At 48.0% G+C, this 25,520-nt stretch overlaps 1 protein-coding gene across 5 annotated transcripts in view; it reads left to right on the forward strand.

Annotated features, from left to right (window-relative positions):
* LOC125719920 (glutamate receptor 1-like) overlaps nt 1–25,520 on the forward strand; it is a 71,602-nt gene that overhangs the window by 37,134 nt on the left and 8,948 nt on the right. For 4 of the 5 annotated variants that reach the window (XR_007385245.1, XR_007385246.1, XM_048994811.1 and 1 more), the window contains exons 12-14: nt 21,741–21,939; nt 22,573–22,820; nt 25,234–25,348. Coding sequence is in view for 3 of the 5 variants with exons in the window: in XM_048994811.1 (XP_048850768.1) it covers nt 21,741–21,939; nt 22,573–22,820; nt 25,234–25,348 (562 nt within the window). In the remaining 2 variants the exon portion in view is untranslated. The remainder of the gene's footprint in view (nt 1–21,740; nt 21,940–22,572; nt 22,821–25,233; nt 25,349–25,520) is intronic. The other variant, XM_048994813.1, reaches the window with a different exon arrangement.

Below are 25,520 nucleotides of genomic sequence, written 5' to 3' on the forward strand. Positions count from 1 at the left end.
CTCGCAAGCAGGACGAGAGAAATACCAAAAGATGAAGGAAAACGAGGACGACGTCAAAGAGCTTGCGGTGTTGCTCTACCTTCTGCGGTTTCTCAGCATGCAAATGTCATGCAATTACACTCAATGTCTATATTGACAATATACACACATGCATACACACAAAGAAGCAGCCACATGCATATTTGAATTCATATTCTTTTGGGGACCATCCATTGATTTCTAATCCCAGCAATGAGAATCTTAACCCCAACTCAGCCCTCACCTTAAGCACAAGTGCCGACTATATTTGTGTTCATCATTTGCCGATGCGTTGTATTTCAGGAGTTATTGCTAAGTAATTGTACCCTGTCAAGAAAAGTGTTGCCATTTATTGTATCCTTGCGCTCAATTCTGTTCATGGGAGCACTTTAGAAAAACGGAAAGAACTGAAGACTGTATCTCTCCCTGAGTGCACATTTATGCGTTGTATACTGCAAGGTCAGTTTTTAATTCTCGCTCTTTCAGCCGGGCCTGCAGCTGCTGCGTCTTTGGCCTTTACGCTGCCTCTGCCCTCTCGGCCGGATGCGATCCCATTCTGCTCTTGCCTCATTGGCCGCTTGTCATTTATTTAATTTTTTTTTCTGTCTGCACTCATTACTCGCGGCTTCAAAGAGGTCCAGTGCGCCGTCTCCCTAAAAGAGCATGCCGGCGGTCCTGGCCAGCGCTCGCAGATGTATAAATTTAGCGGCTGACATTTCGGTGGGGGGCACTTGCTGACATCGCTTGGGGAATCTCCGCTTTATAATTGATCTTCAGACATGCAGCTGTGATGCAGATGTTACCCTCTGTGTCAGAAATCCCACTTATTTACCCGGCTGCCAGTGAAAAGGGAAATGTCAACAGCCTCGGATTGGCATTCCCTTCGGCGGCACAGTTGCATCGTGGGTATTGGCGCATTGTTTCATAATCTCTCGCATTGCTAATTTTCCTTGCCTTGCTGTGAGCCTCTCAGTTGAAGGGAGCGGTTACTTGTTTACTTCTTCCCATCATTGACTGAGCTGTTCCTCCGCATATTTAGTTGCAAAGATTCTTATTTGTCACATATACATTTATACTCGGTACAATGTGAAATGCCCGGCAACTGTGAACCACAGAAATGAGTATACAAGACACAACATAGGACATCAATGGTAACAATTAAACAGTGATCACGGATACCCGTAGTGCGCATGTGGCAGTAAAGTAGCAAGTAGCGCAAGTCTAAGTATAAATAAGTATGTGAACTGTACATGTGTAAATTGAGTAGGCGTTCCTGTTCCTTACTGCTTTCAGCGTAGTTTACAGTTCGAAGTCACATCAAGTGCCTTGGGCCAGACGCTTCCTGTCCCGTCATTATGCTGCCGTGAATCATCTTCAGTGAGGCAGGATAGTAGGGAATTAAGTCACTGGAGTGGAGATGATTCCCGCAGCTCTGGCTGAGGTCGGCGCGGCGGCGGTAGGCCGCGGTCCACACATGATTCCGACAAAATTTTTTTTTTAAAAACGTGACTGGGCGCGTCTCCGGCTGTCCTCCAGGATCCGGAGGCTTGTTGGTTCTCGGATGTGCCTTGTGTTCTCCCATTCGAAGGCGACAGCCCCCCCACTCTCCATGTTACTGAAATAGTCCACTTGCGGAGCTGTCAGCGGTGCCGAATTGCCTGGCCGGCAGCCGATTTGCAGGAGTCCGGCCACGTTCACAAAACCGCGGCCCAGCTGTCTACTGACTGACATCTCTGGTTTTTTTTTTTTACCCCAACTTTATATTTTCAACATTTGTATTTGAATCGTCACTGAGAAACAACTGCCTTGTTTTAAGCTATTAGGACTTAGGCATTACTAATCGATCCCGATAGCTCCGTGCTACTAGGTGAGCTCAGCATCGTTAGGCTGTTCTTAATTTAAATAAAAAAGCGGTTTCATTGACAGTTCCCATTTTCTGATTGCACGCACACTATTCTCAGCACATTATTATGTAGAAGAGGTTAGGCTCCTCATAAATTTGCATGTCGTTAGTTATTAGCAAGTTTGCTGGAAAGGTATTACTGTGATACTGAGACTCGGAGCGTGCCCTGTACCGCTTCAGGCTGTCAGGAACAAAGGAGGCGTCAATCAGGGCAGGGAGGGAACAATGCTTTGCACTTGACTTGTGCTCTGTGCGGCAATTATCTGCCGCGAGTTACTGTTTTCGTCGCTCCCCCTCTAAAAAATCATCTAAAACCGCTGCCTTTCACGTCGTAATTAGGCTCCGCGAAGCATCAGTCTGTAGCTCGGCGTGTGCTAAAGATATGCGACTTTGTGAAGCTCGCATCCCCTCCAGTCCTCTGAGATGTACGCCACAGGTCGACCCCCCCCCCACGGTGATGATTGCTCCTTTTTACACGCCACAGATATCTAAACGATTCCAGAAGCTGACGCCGTGTCACGCAGCAGAACTCGGGCAGACTCTAGACTGTTTTTCTGGCAGAGTTTCTACGTCGGAGCTTTGCTTGGGCTGGTCGCCCCGATCGCAGAGTATTATCTTTGTTGCGGGGATGAGCCTTGCACTTCTAGGGGAACCATAAATCAAAATCGGGGGTGTGTGGGCCATTTTCCTCTCGATAGATGGTTCAGGTACCAAAAAAAGCAGGAGCGGCTGACAATGGCTGTCTTTGTTCGCAGGCGGAGAGCTGTGTGTGTGTCTGTATGTGGCAGGTGCTGAATTCTTACTCGGGGCTTCCTCTATGTTCTTATTTGGAAATAAATAAGCCTTGTCATTCAGCCTCTTAATAGTCAGTGCTGCAGCTCCATGGCTCAGAAAGTGTTTTTCCGAAGTCGACCAGGAAGTGACTCACATATGTTGCTCACCCATATTTGAACATGTTCCCTTATTATCATGTTATTTTTAAATGTCTTTTGAATCCACAGCCGGTGAGCCCACGAGACTCTGTGCGGATCGGTAGCCTAGCTGTGTTACTGGGGCACCCCAGTCACCAGGGGATGACTGGCAAACCCCACCCTCCCCCAAACGTAGTTCCAGGGGAGGGTCCCGGTAGTCCGGTTCCTGATAAGGTTCTCCGGCCTCTCATCGGTCTCTGTTGGATCGTTGGTTGGCTACTCCCGAGGATTCAGGAAGAGGCCGCGTGGATTTGTAGTTGCTCGTAGGCAAGTGGACCAACTCTTCTCCCTCGCTTGGTTGTGGTGAATATGCTGAGACCATCGACATGCGTCTTGTGAACTTGGAGAGGGCAATACGGCTGAGTTTCCTGGCTGCAGAAGGAGCTGAAGAATCACGGACTACCACTGCGTGCTGTTTGGTCCCTGTATGAAAGTGATAAGAGTCTGGGATTAAGTGTAAGTACCTTGGTAATGGTGAGAGGAACCGTGAGATTGGACGGTCTCGTGGCTGCAGGTTTGCAGCTCTGCGATGGGGAAGCAAAAGGTGATTTTTCACGCAAGGAGTTTGGTTTGCCAGTAACTCTGTGTTCCTCTTCTCACCTGTGCTCATGAGCTGAGTGCACAAGTGGGCAAAATGAGGTCCCTCTGCAGGAGTCGCTGGCCTCCCTTTTCGTAACTCGGCGAGAAGTTTGGAGGTCTGGACAGAGGCGAAATCAAGCCACTGCTCCTTCGGGGTTGAGAGGAGTCCGCTGAGTTAGTTCAGGATACCATGTGGAGGTTCCCACTGGAACTGCTCTGGGCACAGCCCACTGGATGGAGACCCTGGGGCAGACCCAGCACTGGAGGGATTACATCTCCAAGTTGGCTTGGCAACATCTGGGAATCCCCTAGAACAGGGCTTGTCAAAGTCCGGACAGCAGTAGGGATTGAGACCAAACCACAAATTAATCCAGACCAGCTGATAATGTAATTTATGATTCAATACGGATTAACATCAAACAGATTAACATGGGTTGAAGCACAAAGATACAGTATAGAACCACCTAATTCCCCCCTCCCCCATTAACACAGAGTCAAAATGATTAGCAAGCCTTAAGACGTTCACATTTTCGTCAAATATTGACGTCTGCATCTGAGGTCTTTGGCTCTGCGACTCAGGGTTCTGTGCCTGGGATTGGAAGGTTGTACGTTCAGCTCTCTGAGTTGATGCCTGATTTCACCTTTACCCCCTTGAGCGAGACCCTTAACTCTAACTGCCCTGCTTCTTCAAGAACGTGCATCACTTCGCGTGTCTGCAGTATAAATGAAACGTTAAAAATGATTAGAGTTGTTTTGCTGAGACATAGAAGAATCAGTCTTTGGGAGAAATGCCTGAAATCCCATCTCACAGGGAGATAAACTTCCTTTTACTTGGCAGTGTTCACGCGACGGTGATGTGAGACCTCCTGGTCTGGCATCATCGCATGCTGTAGCCGACTGGGCAGATTACCTGCAAGGGTGCCGATTCTTACAAAATGCTGTTTAGCGTCCCTAAAAGGCGTAGCTTTGAGATTGAGATTAAGATAAATAAGGGTGTGACAACTCATTAACGTGTTTTTTTTTTTTTTTACTTATTGCCCACTTATTTGCAAATCTGTTCTCTTAACACTGTTACAGTTTTAGGGATCAGTGCAGGAGATTCACACCTACAGGGGGTTCGAATCCCGCCCTGTGTACAGAGCTTGTACGTTATTCCTGTGACTCGCAGGTCTGTGTGTGTGTGTGTGTGTGTGTGTGTGTGTGTTTCGGCGTTACATCCAGCACGTAGCACTGCCTGGTGCCCTATTCTACCTGGGAGAGGCTACAGGCCTCAACACTGTGCTGGATTAAGCGGCTGGAAAATGGATGAACAAATGTTAAAATCTAAATATAATCAGTTGCTCTCAAACCATATATAAAGGTCCAAGGGGGGACGGCGGCCACGACAATAATTTCTGTCCTGGCAGTTCTTTGCACTTGATGCAAGGTTTACTTCCAACATCGTTTTAAATTCGGTGCCTGTTTCGAGCCTCCTGCCTTTAGCACTTCTGTGTTTTGGCCATTTCGTGCCTTTTGTTTACGCGCCTCCATCTGTTGGGCCTGTTTATTGACTGCCCGTGTTGCTTCGTGCCATAATATGTGTCAGGTATTCAGCTGAAATCGCTTCTTTAAAGTGTTTTTTTTTCTGGAATTGTGGTGTGAAGCCGCCTTGCTTTCTGCTCAAAGTGGAATTATTATTACTACTAATAATAAATGATAAATACAATGCAATAACATGGTAATTATATAGTACACAGACTTACACACAATATTACTGTTGTTGTATAGTGTTTCCCCTGGGTTTACAGCTTTGTTTTTTTTTTTGGGGGGGGGGGGGGGGGGGGGACACGGACACCGACAGGATTCATGATGTTCATGTGTTTCTTTTAATATAACAGCTGAACTAAACATCAGAACATTTCTTTTTATGACAATTATCCACAAAGCGTGCAGCTTCTGCCACTGCCGTGTATCGTTCTGGCTTCTGGAAGAGCGATTCTAGAGCCTCTTGTTATGGGAAGTCGGAGACGTCTGGCCCATTTACTGAGATCCGCATGCAGGCTGCAGGCTCCTTGCAGCCTATTGCGGATGTTTGTCTTGACCTGCATCGACATTAACTGTTAGGCTTTAAAAATGATAGCTGATAGTTTGAAATAGGGATAGTTTAAAGCAGAAGATCCCATTGCGGAACATATTTATTACCCTGTTAATTTTTGCCTGCTATTCAGGTGGTTGACGCGGCATGTTTTCCGACAATCGCTCTCTGTCCGCTGGTGGGAGTGAGCTCACCTTTGTGTGCGCACACGTGTCGGTACGTGCGCATTGGGGCGGTGCTCCGCCATGCACGATACAGAGCAGCTCTAGGAGAATTGTAAACGCGCGACCGTGTAGAGACAAAAAAATGACAAACTGTTGTGTAAATAAGATAAATAACATGAGGCTGTTTAGTTTGTCTAATGAAAGGACAAAGTATAGACCTGTTCTATAGGAAAGTTAACCTTAAATGACTTCTGTTGCGATCTGACACTATATAGAAAATAAAATTTAATAAAATTAACTTGACCGTCAAGGGGGGGGCGGGAGGTGCCGTTGGGGGGGGGCGGGGCGCCCCCCTAATATATCCATCCATCCATTTTCCAAACCGCTTATCCCACTGGGTTGCGGGGGGTCCGGAGCCTATCCCGGAAGCAATGGGCACGAGGCAGGGAACAACCCAGGATGGGGGGCCAGCCCATCGCAGGGCACACTCACACACCATTCACTCACACACCATGTACTCACACATGCACTCCTATGGGCAATTTAGCAAGTCCAATTAGCCTCAGCATGTTTTTGGACTGTGGGGGGAAACCGGAGTACCTGGAGGAAACCCCACGACGACATGGGGAGAACATGCAAACTCCACACACATGTGACCCAGGCGGGAGACTCGAACCCGGGTCCCAGAGGTGGATGGATGGATGGATGGATGGATAATCATAATAGACCTTCCTATCCTGTGTGTCCCCTGCCTTGTGCCCTGTGCTTTCTGCTAACTCAGTTTATGGAAAGTTGACATATGATTGAATAAGAAGTTATTTCTGACTCTGTGCCATTAAAAAGCATCTACCGTGTTTCATGACGTCGTGTCGAGGTTATAAAGGGCCTGCCTTTCCCAGCAATGGCGGGGAACAATCTCCTTCGAGAGCAGGAGGGTGTTATTGTGATTTAAAAAAAAAAAAAAAAGATTTTCCTTTGTATTGTGTGGCGCGAATTGCAAAGAAGAAAACAAGTTTCTAAGGGTTGTGTTAACTTTTTAAGCAATTTAGGAAAAGAATAATCATACTGTAAGTGCTGACAAGGTGCCCGGAATACTGGCAGCTGCTTCTGAAGGTAATTCAACTCTCTTGCTTAATAGGATTCTCTCATCCCTGAGGCCAGTTTCATGAGGCGAGATTGCCGAGTTAGCGAATACTTCTGGAAGTTATTGCATGAGGCTAGTTTGAAGTTGATCCCGGCTGATTACTACGGCAGCGCGATATTTCACGCTCGCCGTCGGCCAGGCTAACTTAGCGTATCCCTGACACCGTGGAAAAACCTTTCGGCCCGTCAGAAGCACGATTTTATATCTCATAAGCCAGTTTTTTTTTTGCCTTTTATTACTTATTTACAATCGTTTTTATTTGTCTATATAACATGTATTTTATGCAGCCAGTCCTTGTATAACACCCACCTTAAATCGTATTTGTACTTAATTTCCAGCAGCAATACATCTTCATAACATAACACAGTTTTGGCACATTTTAAGACGGTAGTTAACTTGTGAGATAAAAGGGTTGTGTTATTCTCTGTTTTCCATATGAATATATAAATATATATCTATATATATCATATATGTTACTGTCTCCCAATCCAGTCGTCAGGACCCCCAGACAATCGACATTTTCGCTCCCTCCCAGCTCCTGGCTTTTTATATGCATACGTGTGTTGTGTGTGTGTGTGTGTGTGTGTGTGTATGTAAATTACAAAAGGTGCAGCTTTGGCTCTCGCCTGGGTGCTTTTTCTTGTGTTCTGATCTGTACAGGCAGTGCGGGGGCTGCGACATGTACGGCACCTGCTGTGTTTTCAAAGCACCTGGAGGCTTGCATTTGCATGGCGAGGCCGGTGTCCTTGTGCCTCAGTGATGCAGCACATCCCCCCCCCCCGACACCCAGGAGTCGTGTGCCGTCTCGCTACGTTGCCGTGACGGCCGTACGTCTCCTTGCATGAACAAGGCGCACAGGTTCTGCTCCGTCGGCCCGCTGATGCAGTCTGAATCGCGCCGTCTGTCTCGTGGGCCCGTCTCACATGCTCAAACCGACTAGCGCAGTCCTGTTCAACCGGACCAGCGCCACTCGCATTAGTTATACGGTCGTCTGCATTATGTCCCCCTTGAACCAATCAAGTATGTCTACATTCTTACTGGCTGTATCTCTGATACATAGACTGTGCTTTTTAGACCAGCGTTTCCCAGTCCGGTCCTCGGGGACATACAGACGGTCTACATTTTTGGGTCCGGGAGCTGGGAGGGAGTCTCTGGGTCCTCAAGGACTGGAATGGGAACCACTATTCTACGTGAATCTGTTGTGACACATTAATTTGCTGTGGCCGATTTAGCTCCCCCTCCTTGTCCAGCGAGCTCCCTGCCCTGTGTGTCGTGCTTCCTCGAACCCTGTACTGGAGGGCGCTGCTACGACATGTCGTACAAGCATTCGCCATTCCAGTTCATTTCCTCCATCCTTACAGAGGAGACGGAGGGACGGGAGCCGGTTCTGCCGCCGCCCTTTAATAAACTCCGTCAGATCAAAGGGCAGACAGCCTGCCCGGCGAAGGTGTATCGCGAGGTCTCCCGCAATCTCACAGCTCCTCTGCCTCCTCTTCTTCTGCAGTTGTTATCTTCTGCAGAGTCTCTGCCCCCCCCGCTTCATAGCCATCTCCCTTTCCCACTACATCCTGCAGCTCCCCCCCCTCCCCAGCCGTAATTCCTTTACAGCCCCAGTTTCTCATCATTAACCAAGGTACACCTCGGCCTTTACTCCCATGTCGGTCTCATCCTTCCTTTGCATATTTTTGAGACACACACCCACAGACCCCAGGTCTCATAAACCTCATAAAAATCCCTTTTCTTTACTCCTGTGAAATTTCTACTGCCTCTCCTCTCTGATCGGTTGCCTTTTGCCTGTCTTGTGTCCTCATATCCGTTTCATGGCCCTGTCACTGTATTCTGACGATTAAATGCTGGCGATGTACCTGAGTTTCACTCAGTTCTGAGTAGGAGACCTGGATTATGCCCCTGACAGCTTCACCCGGGGACTCGTCCCATTGGGTGACTGATCGGGCCCATCGCCCGAGGCTGAAGCCCAGGGAATTTCATGCTTTGTGGAAAAGACATGGAGGTTCATGTCAGGTCGAATCTCCCCACTCATCACGAGCTCCGATCGGCGTCTCCCCGCCCCTGAATCACACCTTTTTTTCCCTGAATCATCTTTACACGCGTTAAACGTGACATAAGGCGAATGTGCAAACTTTTCTCACCAAACCAAAAACGACTTGCATCTGTTCACGGGTTTTTTTTTACATTTTTTTTATTTTATTACTATTTACGACAGTTTGCTCAACATCAGCTGAAAATTCTGGAGCAGTACTATCGGATATGATCCTATGTGACATAAAATTAAAAAATTATAATAAGGCAATCGGAGGAAGACATTTCCATCGACGTTGATGAAAATGACTGTGGAGCACTAAGCACTAAAACCAAAGCGTGTCAAAAAATTAAATGTAAGGAACCTCGATTTAAATTCAAAACTGCCAAATAGCAAACTCTTAAATTCAATGTGAATCCGCCCCCCCGCCCCCCCCCCTGCAGTCCCTGTCATTAGACATCTGTGGGGAACGGCACGGTGAGAACTCGTTATGTTCAGGAAACTGGCCACGGGGGTCTCCTTGCTTAATTCCGTCCCTTTCTGACATTTCTGCTCCTCGTCGCTCGTGCTGTGGAACGACCTCTTTTAGCCTGTTTTCAAATCATTTTGCAGTGAGGAGTTTCCTCGCAGATTTTCCATCCTGGAGACCTGTGCTCCCGTTAACATGCTGCACTGAAATGCATCCATGACAACGCGCCTTTTCGGCTAACGCAGGCGAGGGGCGTCGGAGCCGGAGGACACAATGCGCCAGCGAAAGGTTAAATTCCCTGTGACTGCGTCACGTTTTCCATCCTCAGATGGACGCTCGTATATATTTTTTTATTTCTTAGACGCAGCAAAGCCCCTGGGTTTGATTTATTCGGTAACATTTAAGGCCGTGTTTTTAATCATTTATAAACACATTTATAACACATAATGCATTCATAAAGAATTATAAACACGGCTATAAATATTTATCAAAAGGCATAACACATTATAGCCATGTTCATTATGCATTATAACTGCTTTATGAAGCTCTCATCTATAATGCACTATAGATACATTCATTATGCATTATAAGAAGAACATAAATTTAGAAACGAGAGGAGGCCATTCGGCCCATGAAGCTCGTTTGGGGAGAACTTAACTAAGAGCTTGCTGCCCATTCCTCCCCTGCGGGCCTCCTAGTACGCGGGTTGGCACCCCCTTAGTCCCTCGTGGGCTCCCTCTCGGGTTGGGGGGTGGTTGTCTCGGGGACAGGTGGCTGTGGACCCTTATGCCGTGGGGGCGGTGGGGTGGCCTTGGTTGCCTGGTTTCCCCTGCCTTTGTCTTGGGCTCGGAGCTGGAGGTGGGGTGGGGGGGGGGGTACTCTCACGCCCCCCGGCGGCATCAATTACCAGCACATCCAATGACAAATCAGCTCACACCTACACTTGCACATACAAGAAGGGGCGCATACGAGGCTGAGCGATCAGTATCATTATTATTACTGCTTTTTAAAGTTACTCATAGATATAGGAATACATGTATATTTCCCACCTTTATTATTATTATCAATTTTTTTCTAATAAATTACTTAACACGTGGCCTTAAGTGAAGTGTTACCATTTATGCTCTGTGTCCCGCTGTGAGGACAGACACTGCGAACCCTGTGTGTCGTTTTGTTTTGTTTTGACTTTGAAGTCTCCGGAGCCGAAAGCAGAGTTCGGCTCCAGCTCGGCATTTTCATGTTCCCCTTCAGTTCTCGTTTCTGAACATAATGGGCCGCAGTCAAATCCGCTCCAAGCGTTCGCATCCTCTCTAGGGAGCATTGAGTGAGCTGCGGCATCATGTATGACATAAACTGAAAACATTTTTTTTAATTCTTTTTAACTGGCGTAATGGTTTTCCTACATTAGAATTACTCCAAAAGAGTAATTTGCATTTAAGCAGGCACTTTTATCCACAGCAACATACATTTTTTTGTTGAGAAAGCTGGGATCCTGGAGCAACCAGGGATCTCGGGTCACTGTTCAGACCCTGGGATTTGAACCGACAAACTTCTGATCACGCATACAGCAGGCAAAGCCATTGAACCACACACCTGTACTTGCATAAGACCATCTTTGCTTTCGGTTCAAGCCAATGTCTTCGGGTCACTGTCTCTCAAAATGATGAGTCACCATTGTGTTGGCAAAAACCCTTATTTTTAATGGGGACCTTCACAGTTTAATTACTAGTGGATGCATTGTTTTGCAGAAAGGACACGATGAATATGTGTGAGGACTGACACCAGGCTAAATGTAATTTTGATAAGTTGCAGGGGTGATTTTAGGATTTTATAAGGTGGGAGGCATAAGGGGGCCATAACTCATATGGGGGGGGGGGGGGGGCGTGCTATCCTTATTATTAGCCATTGTGATGTTTTGAATTGGTGAGGGCCAATCAGCTTTCAGCTAGGGCCAGTGTATATGTCCCCTGGAAGGGAGAGCGTGTGTGTGTGTGTGTGTGTGTGTGTGTGTGTGTATGAAAGAGAGAGAGGGAACAGGCCATCTCCTGTAGAGTAGCTCCATCATGTCTGTCAGGAGTTACGTCCAGCTTTGGGCAGAAGCGACAGATTTATTCCAGGTTCTGTCGTCCCTTTGGGTGAAGCTTGTCACTTCCGCTCACATGTCCCTGATGGTCATAAACACACACACACACACACGCGCGCACTGGGGGCACGGAGGTCTCGTGTTGCAGGGGTCACCCTGTCACCACGTGTTGCAGGACTGCTCAGTGACGTGCTCCGGAGACAGCGATTCCCCGGCAAGCGGGGAAAACACTGCGGAATTAGCGCGGTTCCCCGTGGGCGAGTGGGATGGAACAGGAGCTCGCGAGGTGCAGATGTGATGTGCGTCGCGTTTCCACGACGAGCGGGAGCGTTATAAGGAAGGCAACGATTGCCACTTTCACGGCAAAAGTGCACCACGGTGGAAATGCTGCTGTTTTTTTTTTCCACCATTCCACTCTGCGTGAAAGGCGGCTTGATGAAGAAATTGTGGCGAAAAGTCGTGAATTTTCAGTTCAGATTGTCCTAGATAAAAGCAAGATGGCTGCAGCACGAGGATTAAGGCCTAGCCGGATTCTGCCACGAGAAATCCTTGAAAGGCTCACAGATGGTTCAGTGCGTTCCAAAAAAAGTAGATCTGAACATGCTTCTGGTAAAGTCTTTTATCTCCAGTACATCTGAAGATGTCTTCAAATGAGATTACTCTGAGATTTCAGATGCTTCTCTTCTCAGCCTCCAAAACAATCTAGAATTATTTGTAAATTATTTTTCCTTCCTTCAGAAGCGATTGTATGAGGTATAACTCAAACGAAACGAAAAATCTTATGGAGCTGAAAGCTTGAGAAATAAAGAGCAATAAAATCTGCCTGCAGCAAGAGCTGATAGATTTGTGTGTGTGTGTGCGTGTGTGTGTGTGCGTGTGTGTGTGCATGGGTGCGTGTGCGTGTGCGTGCGTGCATGTGTGCGTGTGTGTGCGTGTGTGTTCATGTGTGCGTGTGTGTGTGCATGCGTGCGTGTGTGCGTGCGTGTGTGTGTGTGCGTGCGTGCATGTGTGCGTGTGTGTGCGTGCGTGTGTGTGTGTGTTCATGTGCTCAATGTGAGTGTATTTTTAACGATCAAAATCCAAGAAAACCCCAGACAACAGCAACAAACCCTCAGCTGAAGCAGGGGAGATAAATGGGGAATGTGCACACCAGTCATTTCACAAATGTTGCGTGAGAAAGCATGCTTGATAATTAATAATAGATGATTAATATCAATCAGAATGGTATTGTTCATAGTAAAGTTTATGCTTTAGAAGTTGTAGAGGAGGTAATTATGGTGAGAGCAGATGCATGTATATATCCTGGGGGTAAATATAACAAAGTGTGTATGTAAAGAAATAAGCTGTTATGTGGGTTAGACTGGCGCGCTGTGACTTCGAACCGGCGCTGTGTCGCCGTTTGGTCGGGACCTCAGTGTTCCAGGTCAGCCGGGCAGTCCTCTTGCAGCTGCCTTCGCTCGCTGACTCTCCACCCCCCCCCACCCTCCCCAGATGGTGAATCGGTCATCCTAGCCAATCAGGCGCAAGTCACTGTCACAATGACCGATCTGTGCTTAAAGGCACCATTTATGGCACTTTTCATGAATCTGAGGCCTTCGGTGGATTCACTTATTCCATGTATCGCTATAAAATTCATATACTTGTGAAACTCTTTGCGCTTCACTCATCCCGTCTTTTTTATCCTTTTCATTCTTCAATGCATGTATGTATTTCATACATATATTTTTATACGGCGTATTTTAGGACGACAAAGGTGTTCTTAATCTTGTTTGTGAATTTAGGTGATGGCTGTATAAAGCCCATTCAGGCACGGCGGTCCCAGTTCTTGGCGTTTTACTGGTTTTGTTCCTTTAAATCAGAAACCAAAGTGTTTGTTTGTATGTAGCTTGCCCCTCCGCCCCCGACACATGTTCATGAGAGGTTGCCAAATAAGATCCTCTGATTCATCCTCCGATCTCGAAGTCCCATGGACGGGCTCCTGTCCTGAACATCTTGAAGTCTGAAACGAGAAGAATTTTTTTTGTGCCCTTTTGTATCACTTCTCATAAATGTGGTAAAGTTGCATTTACATAACTCTAAAATACTTTAGGCGGTCTAAAGAATAGCTCGGCTGAAGTGACAGGAGTAAACATTCTGTCTACAAAATGTTCCCAGCATGAAAAGGAAATGTGTTGAATAATATGGGAAAGTGCAATGGGGGACATGTTGCATCATTTCCTGTCTCAAATGTTGCATCATTTCCTGTCTCAAATGTTGCATCATTTCCTGTCTCAAATGTTGCATCATTTCCTGTCTCAAATGTTGCATCATTTCCTGTCACTGAAGATGCACAGTTACAGAAATAAGCTCCAGGAACAGTTTGGACAGTTATCAAACACCGCACGTAGTGTGCAGGACAGCTGCAATATTTATACAACACGAAATTTATTGGACACTGGTTTGGATATTTTTATTAACTTGGTTGCATAGTGCGAGACTGGGTGTCCGCAGTACCAGCTGCCAGTTCAGACTGGATGTGAACACGTTTTCCTTACCCAGGTCCGTGGAACCAACTGTGTTCGCTGGCTTGTTTTGCAGCTGAGCTCCTAATTTTGGAAGAGAGAGGTGTTGATTGAATTCTGACAGTGATTTTGCATAGCTCAACATTCCTGTTAGCCTGTGGGACTGTATCAGGGGTGTGTGTGTCAGCTAAATGGATGAAGGCGTGCTTGTTTGCATCTATCTGTTTGACATTACCACTTATCTGGTTCAGGGTCATGCGGAGTCTGGAGTCTATCCCAGTAAGGCAGGGCAAACAGCGGGGAAGATCCTGGATGGGATGCCAGTCCATCACGGGACACACATCAGCAGCAAGCGAGAGAGACAAACTCACCTGACCTCTTCCAGACCCCTGAAAATGAGAATCTATAAGAATTCGTTTTTATTTCTATTTAATTTTTTATTTTTTTGTCTGCATAAATCTCGAATGAACTTTCATTAAGATTTGAAAGGGCTCATTGTCCTTTACACTGTTACAAGTACTGAGTACAATAAGACGCTTACCTGTGTGTTCCGGCAGACGGACACGGGGCAAAAAGACAAAGCTAACAGTAACAGGACATGGAAGATCGGTTAGGAAAAATAAACATGAATATGTAAAATATTAGTATGGATATGGAGATATGGACGTATCTGAGAGAATATGGTCTGTACAATATACATGCACCAGTTATAATTCTAATATTACTATATTGATATTCTCCTATGATTCTTACCGCAATATCCAATTTTGTACACCCTTGGATGTGTCATCAAGCCGATTTTTGATGATAAAACTAAGCCAGGCACTTAAACCATGTCAGATTTTATTTATATATTTATAAGCAAAGTAGATCCACCAAACGGCACAGTGACCAATGTCACATAAACCATGTCAGATTTTATTTATGTATTTATAAGCAAGGTAGATCCACCAAACGGCACAGTGAGCAATGTCACATAAACCATGTCAGATTTTATTTATATATTTATAAGCAAGGTAGATCCACCAAACGGCACAGTGACCAATGTCACATAAACCATGTCAGACTTTCATATACTTACACACACAGTAGATCGAAAGTCCAGTTAGATTTAACACACAAAAAAATAAAGTACATTTAGTTGAGTGTTACCCAGTGATAATAGTATGTCACACACACACAAAGCCTATATTTTCTCTGCCCTTATCAGGTTTCGCTGTACGTATTCAGCCGCAGAATTCCTAGACATCGTGTTGTATATGCAATTATAGCTTCCCTGATAAGAGAGAATATTGTCATAGCAACCGTGGGGGAAGCGGAATATTTTAAAGTCGCTTAATTTGTCAGGTTCACTGCGACTCGAATGACAGCAGCGCGACAATGCTGCTTCAGAAATGAAAACGCAGCTCCGCCCGACCAGCGTTGCTGCTTCGCAAATGTCTCACCCCAGTTTTATTTTTTCTTGCAGACAACTTCGGTGTGCCCTGTTGAATGGCGTTTAGCGTCGTCACGCATCTCATAATGTCCGTGAATCAGTGTTTCTTTGGGAATTTGCGTCTTTCCTCCAAGGCTGAAGATCAAAGTCGGTAAAACTTCCCTGGCGTTTCCCTTCGCATTAAAACCACAGAAAATCGCATCGCTTTCAGTAGTGTCTGTAATAATACCCCTTTCATGCCCATTCTCCCATTAGCGCATATTTAAAAAATGAACATACATATTAATTTCTCGTAATAAACGAGAGTGATAAGTTATATTAACTACTTTAGCTGAGAGTTTTCCTGTGTAATTAAGCTGGTCTTATTTCCTCTGGAGCTTGTTTTTAAAAAAAATTGTTTCCATAAATATTTTATTATTTCTTACTTCTTTTTTAAATGAATTTGTCAGTATTTTTCAGGAACAATCCGAAATGAGTGCGAAGTTTTTGGGTGAGTTCAACGAAATGTCCAAAGCACTGAAACGCGATAGGATATTAATAGTTAGTAGTTAATTTAAGAACCATGGTTACTTCATTGGGGCGGCATGGTGGTGCGGTGGTTAGCACTGTTGCCTCACACCTCTGGGACCCGGGTTCGAGTCTCCCGCCTGGGTTATATGTGTGTGGAGTTTGCATGTTCTCCCCATGTGGTCGTGGGGTTTCCTCCAGGTACTCCAGTTTCTCCCCACAGTCCAAAAACATGCTGAGGCTAATTGGACTTGCTAAATTGCCCGTAGGTGTGCATGTGTGAGTGTGCCCTGCGATGGGCTGGCCCCCCATCCTGGGTTGTTCCCTGCCTCCTGCCCATTGATTCCGGGATAGGCTCCGGACCCCCCCACGACCCAGTAGGATAACCACTTTGGAAAATTTGGAAAGTTATTTCATTGCAGAAGTCAAATTTGCAATCATGTTAATCTGCATATATATAAAATTATACCCAATGGACTATCCTATATATACTATAGCCTGTATACAAGTATATTCATACTTGTCACAAAGTAAAGGGTTCATGAATCCAGGAACAGTCTGTGAATATCTTAAATTTTCATTACAAGAGCAGTTTTATTGCATGTGTGGTGTAACATGTTTTGAATTGTGATTTATTCAATCTGCAGCTGTGTAGCAATGAAAGCCAGCATACAAGCCGGAATCAGGAGGGAAAAATGGATTCATCTCATGCTTTATTGCAGTTTATGCAACAGCATAAGGGCCCAGGATCAGAACCAACAGCCTTAATTTTGTCAGTCTATGTTATTTGATGCATAAATGCAAGCCTTGGACTAGAGTGTATAAAGGTTGCCAAATAAGATCCTCTGATTCATCCTGCAATCCCGACATCCCCTTGTTGGGTTGATGGAGTTCAGTTTTCCGAATCCTGCTCTGCACAGGAGGTGTTTGGGTTAAAAAAAATATATATGTAAGATTAGATTTTTGTGTTTTGCAGCCTTTTGCAAGTTGTGTTTTATGCCTCCGAGGTGTAAATGTACAGGAAAACGTGGTGACATCTTGGGGAGAAGCTGTGTGAGGATTATCTTGGTGTGATTTTAGGCAAACATAGTTCCCTTAAAGTTAAACCCAGCTCACAATAGCTTAACGTCTTAAGTTGTGTTTGACTTGGCTACGCAGTGAATCTCTGAACATGACTATTTCAACATGGTCAGATTCATTCTTAACGCGAGAAGCCAGCTGGCCTTGGTATATAGGGAGCTGCCAAGCACAGTTTTTTTTTTTTTGCCTTTTCTTGCATTATCAAGACCAAGGGCATAACTTTGGTTTGAACATTGGGGGAGTCGAGGTCTCCACCCATGTAAGGGGAGACGTGATTCACACCTATGATCAAGACCCGCTCAATTGTTTAATAATAATGTTGTTATCGGATGACATTACTTGCAATCGCGAGCCAGCTTGTTTGTGTATTAGCCTATACCCCAGTCTTCCTCACATTTTTTAAATTTGGCGCTTGCCGACGTTTTCACTAAGCTGTCTTGTTTTATCAGCCTGCTACATTCTGTGTTCCTTTTTTGTTTCTCCTCGCTTGTTTTCTCCGCCTTATTGCACTCGTGTTGCCTCGCAAAATGCGCAGATATTTATTTGTACTATTTCTGCTTCAGAAACTCACACTCATTTGGTGGCTGTCTTTGCCTGTTTGTTCAGGGCCTCGGGGACCGCGCCGCACACCGCCGCTTGTTGTTGGGGGAGCCGCGGCCTCGGGGACCGCGCCACACACCCGCCGCTTGTTGTTGGGGGACCCGCGGCCTCGGGGACCGCGCCACACACCCGCCACTTCTTGTTGGGGGAGCCACGGCCTCGGGGACCGCGCCGCACACCCGCCGCTTGTTGTTCGGGGAGCCGCGGCCTCGGGGACCGCGCCACACACCCGCCGCTTGTTCTTCGGGGAGCCACAGCCTCGGGGACTGCGCCGCACACCCGCCGCTTGTTCTTCGGGGAGCCACAGCCTCGGGGACCGCGCCACACACCCGCCGCTTGTTGTTGGGGGACCCGCGGCCTCGGGGACCGCGCCACACACCCGCCGCTTGTTCTTCGGGGAGCCACAGCCTCGGGGACTGCGCCACACACCCGCCGCTTGTTCTTCGGGGAGCCACAGCCTCGGGGACCGCGCCGCACACCCGCCGCTTCTTGTTGGGGGAGCCGCGGCCTCGGGGACCGCGCCACACACCCGCCGCTTGTTCTTCGGGGAGCCACAGCCTCGGGGACCGCGCCGCACACCCGCCGCTTCTTGTTGGGGGAGCCGCGGCCTCGGGGACCGCGCCGCACACCCGCCGCTTGTTCTTCGGGGAGCCACGGCCTCGGGGACCGCGCCGCACGCCCGCCGCTTGTTCTTCGGGGAGCCACAGCCTCGGGGAACGCGCCACACACCCGCCGCTTGTTCTTCGGGGAGCCACAGCCTCGGGGACCGCGCCACACACCCGCCGCTTGTTCTTCGGGGAGCCACAGCCTCGGGGAACGCGCCGCACACCGCCGCTTGTTGTTCGGGGAGCCGCAGCCTCATGGACCGCGCCGCACACCCGCCGCTTGTTGTTGGGGGAGCCGCGGCCTCGGGGACCGCGCCGCACACCCACCGCTTCTTGTTGGGGAGCCGCGGCCTCGGGGACCGCGCCGCACACCCGCCGCTTCTTGTTGGGGAGCCGCGGCCTTGGGGACCGCGCCGCACACCCGCCGCTTGTTCTTCGGGGAGCCACGGCCTCAGGGACCGCGCCGCACACCCGCCGCTTGTTCTTCGGGGAGCCACAGCCTCGGGGAACGCGCCACACACCCGCCGCTTGTTCTTCGGGGAGCCACAGCCTCGGGGACCGCGCCACACACCCGCCGCTTGTTCTTCGGGGAGCCACAGCCTCGGGGAACGCGCCGCACACCGCCGCTTGTTGTTCGGGGAGCCGCAGCCTCATGGACCGCGCCGCACACCCGCCGCTTGTTCTTCGGGGAGCCGCAGCCTCGGGGAACGCGCCACACACCCGCCGCTTGTTCTTCGGGGAGCCACAGCCTCGGGGAACGCGCCGCACACCGCCGCTTGTTCTTCGGGGAGCCACAGCCTCGGGGAACGCGCCACACACCCGCCGCTTGTTCTTCGGGGAGCCACAGCCTCGGGGACCGCGCCACACACCCGCCGCTTGTTCTTCGGGGAGCCACAGCCTCGGGGACCGCGCCACACACCCCGCCGCTTGTTCTTCGGGGAGCCACAGCCTCGGGGAACGCGCCGCACACCGCCGCTTGTTGTTCGGGGAGCCGCAGCCTCATGGACCGCGCCGCACACCCGCCGCTTGTTGTTGGGGGAGCCGCGGCCTCGGGGACCGCGCCGCACACCCGCCGCTTGTTGTTGGGGGAGCCGCGGCCTCGGGGACCGCGCCGCACACCCGCCGCTTCTTGTTGGGGAGCCGCGGCCTCGGGGACCGCGCCGCACACCCGCCGCTTCTTGTTGGGGGGAGCCGCGGCCTCGGGGACCGCGCCGCACACCCGCCGCTTCTTGTTGGGGAGCCGCGGCCTTGGGGACCGCGCCGCACACCCGCCGCTTGTTCTTCGGGGAGCCACGGCCTCAGGGACCGCGCCGCACACCCGCCGCTTGTTCTTCGGGGAGCCACAGCCTCGGGGAACGCGCCACACACCCGCCGCTTGTTCTTCGGGGAGCCACAGCCTCGGGGACCGCGCCACACACCCGCCGCTTGTTCTTCGGGGAGCCACAGCCTCGGGGAACGCGCCGCACACCGCCGCTTGTTGTTCGGGGAGCCGCAGCCTCATGGACCGCGCCGCACACCCGCCGCTTGTTCTTCGGGGAGCCACAGCCTCGGGGAACGCGCCACACACCCGCCGCTTGTTCTTCGGGGAGCCACAGCCTCGGGGACTGCGCCGCACACCCACCGCTTCTTGTTGGGGAGCCGCGGCCTCGGGGACCGCGCCGCACACCCGCCGCTTGTTGTTGGGGGAGCCGCGGCCTCGGGGACCGCGCCGCACACCCGCCGCTTCTTGTTGGGGAGCCGCGGCCTCGGGGACCGCGCCGCACACCCGCCGCTTGTTGTTGGGGGAGCCGCGGCCTCGGGGACCGCGCCGCACACCCGCCGCTTGTTGTTGGGGGAGCCGCGGCCTCGGGGACCGCGCCGCACACCCGCCGCTTGTTGTTGGGGGAGCCGCGGCCTCGGGGACCGCGCCGCACACCCGTCGCTTGTTGTTGGGGGAGCCGCGGCCTCGGGGACCGCGCCGCACACCCGCCGCTTGTTGTTGGGGGAGCCGCGGCCTCGGGGACCGCGCCGCACACCCGCCGCTTGTTGTTGGGGGAGCCGCGGCCTCGGGGACCGCGCCGCACACCCACCGCTTGTTGTTCAGGACTCTAACCACAAACTGCTCCCGTTTCCAGTATAAAACCCAGGTTATTAATATTCAAAAGTTCATTAAACCTGCTGGTTACTTTTAAAAACTGAGTTTAATTCATGGAGGGGATTTCCCTTTGGAACACCCTTCCACATTTGAAAACCCTTCAAAGAGAATTTATTGCCTGTTTATGTCACACTGAATATGTATTATATTATATCTCAGTGCGATGCTGTGTGTTTTGAATCAGCATTAATTTCAGGGGGGCACGTGTAACATTATTTAGATCAAGGTTTCTTAAAGTGGGGGTTGCAAGATGATTTATCCAGTATGTTACTTAGAATTTTAAAGAGGAGGCAAGGAGTATGCACTGAGTACAGTGTGTCACCACAGCCACCACATGACAGGCCACCTCAGGGATGAGAACCTGAGTGCAGCCATGCATATTAAGGGCCTTGCTCAAGGACCCAACAGAGTAGGATCATTCCAGGCATTCAGGGGATTTGAACCAGCAACCTTCCAGATGATGGCAAAGATCCCTAGCCTGAGAGCCATCACTCCACCCTTTTAAAAATGGTCGGCAAAATCTTCCATGCCCCCCCCCCCCCACTACCCCCAGTCGGCAAAATCTAATGAGAGGGTCACAAGCTTCTTGCACTGTTATTTAGGCTGAAAAGTCTGGCAACCCATGATCTAGATCATTGTGACCTTAATTGTAAGTTATTCACTTGTTTAAAATAGCGTGATGCGATATGATTTTTCTTTATTGCACATTGCGCACAGTACTTCCAATATTTAGCTTACGTTTACATAATGGGGTGGCAAGGTGGTTAACACTTGCCTCACCCCTCTGGGACCAGGGTTCGAGTCCCTACCCTGGCCCTCTCTATGTGGAGTTTGCATGCTCTCCTTGTGTCATCGTGGGGTTTCCCTCCAGGTACTCCGGTTTCCCCCCATAGTTCAAAAACTTAACCAAGGTGAACTGGAGTTGCTAAATTGTCCGTAGGTGTGAGTGGTGAGTGTACCCTGCGATGGGTTGGCGCCCCATCCTGGGTTATTCTCTGCCTTGTGCCCATAGCCTCCAGGGCAGGCTCCATATATCCACAATCCTGTATATGACCTGTGGGTATGGAAAATACATGTTTACATAATGTATGTTGAAATTCATTAAATTGTTAAATGTATATATATATATATATATATATATATATATATATATATATTATATATATATATATATATATATATATATATATATATATATATGTAATTGACTGTAAATGTGTTTGATGTGGGACAAATGGACACATGAATCAGAGCATCCTTACTGTGTGAAAACAGAAAACCATTCAATCATTTCAAAATACAGCTTATGCCATTTGAAAATGATCTTTGGTTACATTGGTTAACAAGTAATTTAGGAATATCATTCAAATTCTCCCTAAAGGAGCCTCGGGGGCCCCTCTGCCTCACCTAACCTGCTCTGCCTTTTCTCTAGATCCCTCTCCGGCCGCATCGTGGGCGGAGTGTGGTGGTTCTTCACCCTCATCATCATCTCCTCTTACACGGCCAACCTGGCCGCCTTCCTCACCGTCGAGAGGATGGTGTCGCCCATCGAGAGCGCGGAGGATCTGGCGAAGCAGACAGAGATCGCCTACGGCACCTTGGATGGTGGTTCTACCAAGGAGTTCTTTAGGGTGAGGGAGAACCTCGACCATTTAGAGCAGCGCTTCCCCCACCCGGTCCTCCGGGACTCCCAGACGGTCCACATTTTTGCTCCCTCCCAGCCAATCAAAAACACAGGAGCTTCATCAAGAATGCAGTGCTGAAGAATCACAAAAAAAAATGTACCTACAAATAATTTAATGCAAACAGATAAAATCTTAAACGTTATAAATTTTAATCTTATATGGACTGTCTGGCAGGGAGCTGGGAGGGAGCAAAAACATGGACTGTCTGGGGGGGGGGGGTCCCCAAAGGACCAGATTGGGAAACACTGGTGTTTAGTATCCCTTTGGGAGCCAGTGACTACAACTGCAATTAATAGCAAAAACAGAAATGAATGAGTCAGTCAAAAAAAATATGACACTTAAAAAGAAAATGTCTATGCAGAAGATATGTGCAGATATGTTAAACACTGCTTGTCAACTGATTTTTGTCATGAATCATAGATTGGCTATATTATCATCCCAAGGCTCACTGTGGCAATCATGCTTCCAAAGGCTGCCTCTGTTCCAGATGTTTTTGTGAAGATGGGGCAGTTGCACTCTTTTGTTACGTACTGTACTGCAGTCCCCTTGGAAAAAAAAGCCTCCTCTTGCCACTCTCAGAGGTCCAAGATCGCTGTCTTCGAGAAGATGTGGTCCTACATGAAGGCGGCAGACCCGTCCGTGTTCGTAAAGACGACGGACGAGGGCGTGCTCAGGGTGAGGAAGTCGAAGGGGAAGTACGCCTACCTGCTGGAGTCCACCATGAACGAGTACATCGAGCAGCGCAAGCCGTGCGACACCATGAAGGTGGGGGGCAACTTGGATTCCAAAGGTTACGGCGTGGCCACGCCCAAGGGATCGGCCTTAAGGTACGGCACGCCGCCGGCAATGCCAGGCACACATCGGCTGTAACCGTGACCGCAGACGAGATGTGTTTACGTCAGCGACGTTCAGTAACGGCCCAGGTGGGCGTGTGATGTACAAGGTGTGCTGAAATATTGTTTTGGCAAAGCCCTACAGAAATCGCTCGGCAGGAGCTTTGATGATTTAAGATTAACATGAAGATAAACTTTATTGATCCCAGAGGGAAATTCTGGCGCATACAGTAACAATTACAGTATGTAGATCACAGAACATATATATAGTGTAAGATGGACAGCAAGTAAAGAAAAGTAAACCTGGTGCAAATTTTAAAAAGTACACCATACATAAGTAGAATATTCTGAGAAATAGAATAAAAGAAAATAAATATTTAAAAATAAGAGTAATAGTAATATTTAATGTACGCTTCATACAATACATACAGACCTGATACATGCAATTATTTATTCCATAGTGATAAAAATGTTAGTTTACTTGTAGAGATTGTATTATTATAAGTACGGCAAATCCAGGAAAATAGTCTAATTCAGTGTTTCCCAACCCAGACCTCGGGGAACCCCGGACAGTCCACGTTTTTGCTCCCTCCCAGCCAATCAGGAACACCGAATACCTGGTACAGGTGCGCTGGGAGCTGAGAGGATGCAAAAACGTGGACTGTCCGGGGTTCCCCGAGGACTGGGTTGGGACATACTGGTCTAATTGATATTCAAGCTAGATTTTAAATATTTTAAATATATTTATATATTAGTGATGTGAAGTTTCAAGAATAGTGTGAATATTCTTTTCAAAAACTTTTCATCAGGATTTTCCTCACCAGTGGTTAAACTTTTTTATTAATTGAAAGTAATAACTTTTTAAGAGCACAGCTTATCTGGGACTTACAGCCATATGAAAATAGATTCTTTTAGCCTTAACCAAATATAACCCACCGTAAATTTCTGCACCCTATTTCGAACTATCCATCCATCCATCCATTTTCCAAACCGATTATCCTACTGGGTCGAGGGGATGTTAAACTATATAATTTATATATAAAATCATTAATCATCTTTAAAGATTTTATTACCTCCTTGAAAGACAACTTCAAAGCAGTTACGTTGTTTTGATGCACCTGACTAGAAAGGAACTTTAAAGCATCACACATCTCATGCTAATTAGCTTAAAATGTGACCCAGGGAAGCGATCGCATTTAATCAGCAATAACAAATGACAACCAATAAAATACAAAAAAAATAAACACAGGGTTGGGATGATTGCTGCATGTTCTGTGATTTTTGTTTGTTTGAGGTACTTATTCGTGTTTTTGGTTGTGTGGAATTACGGGGAACATTCAGTCGGACGGGATGCTGGCAGAGAAGAAATGTGCTCTAGCTAACTAAACTGAGTGTTCATCTGACGCCATGTTCTTTGAGGATTCATCTAACATCCTGTTCTTATTACAGAACGGAGAAATAGCCAAAGCATTTGTGCAGACCATAATCCGTAGATGATAGGAATACCCCTCTAAATTAGCCATTTTTTCTCCGCCAGTCTCAACACTCACTGAATGTTCCTGCGATCTTGATAATATGTACGTATACAGCCAACGGTATTCTCGGCATCCAAAGTCACGCAGTGTCAACGTGTCTGTCCCATTCTTGATTATGTTTCGAGCCAATAAATGTAATCTCACGGGAACACAGCCACCTCCTTACCTACGGTTAGGATGTGGATTTTGCTGATTACACTCCAGCGTTCTTCCACGCAGGGAATATAACGAAAGTGGCTGTAGATAAACAGACTATTGCCGTTACCCTTATGGCTGCCCTGCTGCATCGCTAACAATACAGCGAGCCAGCTACAGGTGGGAGTGTCACAGGCTGAATAAATAAATAGCTGACTCATACTTTTTGCCCCATCTAGTTCTTATCCAGACAGCACAAAATGTCAGATCATGAAGGAAAACAATTTGAAATACCTAAGCGTTAATCATCATGTCAGTAGTGTTACGCACTGCCCTCCCACCTCGGAAATGAATCATTAAGTTATTTGAATATGGAGGTTACTTGTACCCAGTTAACCTTCGTATTTTGAGGACTGTTTATTAAGAACAACATATATCACGTAAACAGATCCAATGCTTAGCTAATATTTTCTTTCCTTTATTTTATAACTTCTCTACTGCGAGTTGTTTATTAACGTTTAAGGTTTAACGTCCAGGAAAATTTAATAAGTGTTAGCTGAGAAATATTTCCGATTGGAAAAGAGAATTTTTATTTTTTTTTGTAACGACGTTTATGGTTTCAGATTCTCACCGGCTGCAGTAACCGGATCAAGATTTTTTTTAGAAGTAGATTGTTTTCATATCTCGCCATAAGTTATCTCACTAAATGCTGACCAGTATTATTTTATCATTTCAAGAAATCCAGTAAACCTGGCAGTGTTAAAACTGAACGAGCAGGGACTCTTGGACAAATTGAAAAACAAATGGTGGTACGACAAGGGAGAATGCGGCAGCGGGGGAGGTGACTCCAAGGTCAGCCTGAGTATGAGCAATCCAGTGGTAACCACAACATTGGGGGGTAACCGGCAGTCACACTTGCAGAAACACGTCGGCTGCAAATCCCCACATTGCCTGTAGGGCGGCGCTGTTGAGCCACCAGGCACAGCAGTTGGCACCCACTCTCCAGCGCCGGGGCTTATTATAC

The sequence above is a fragment of the Brienomyrus brachyistius genome, chromosome 24, assembly GCF_023856365.1.
Source record: "Brienomyrus brachyistius isolate T26 chromosome 24, BBRACH_0.4, whole genome shotgun sequence".
NCBI classification, from domain to species: domain Eukaryota; kingdom Metazoa; phylum Chordata; class Actinopteri; order Osteoglossiformes; family Mormyridae; genus Brienomyrus; species Brienomyrus brachyistius.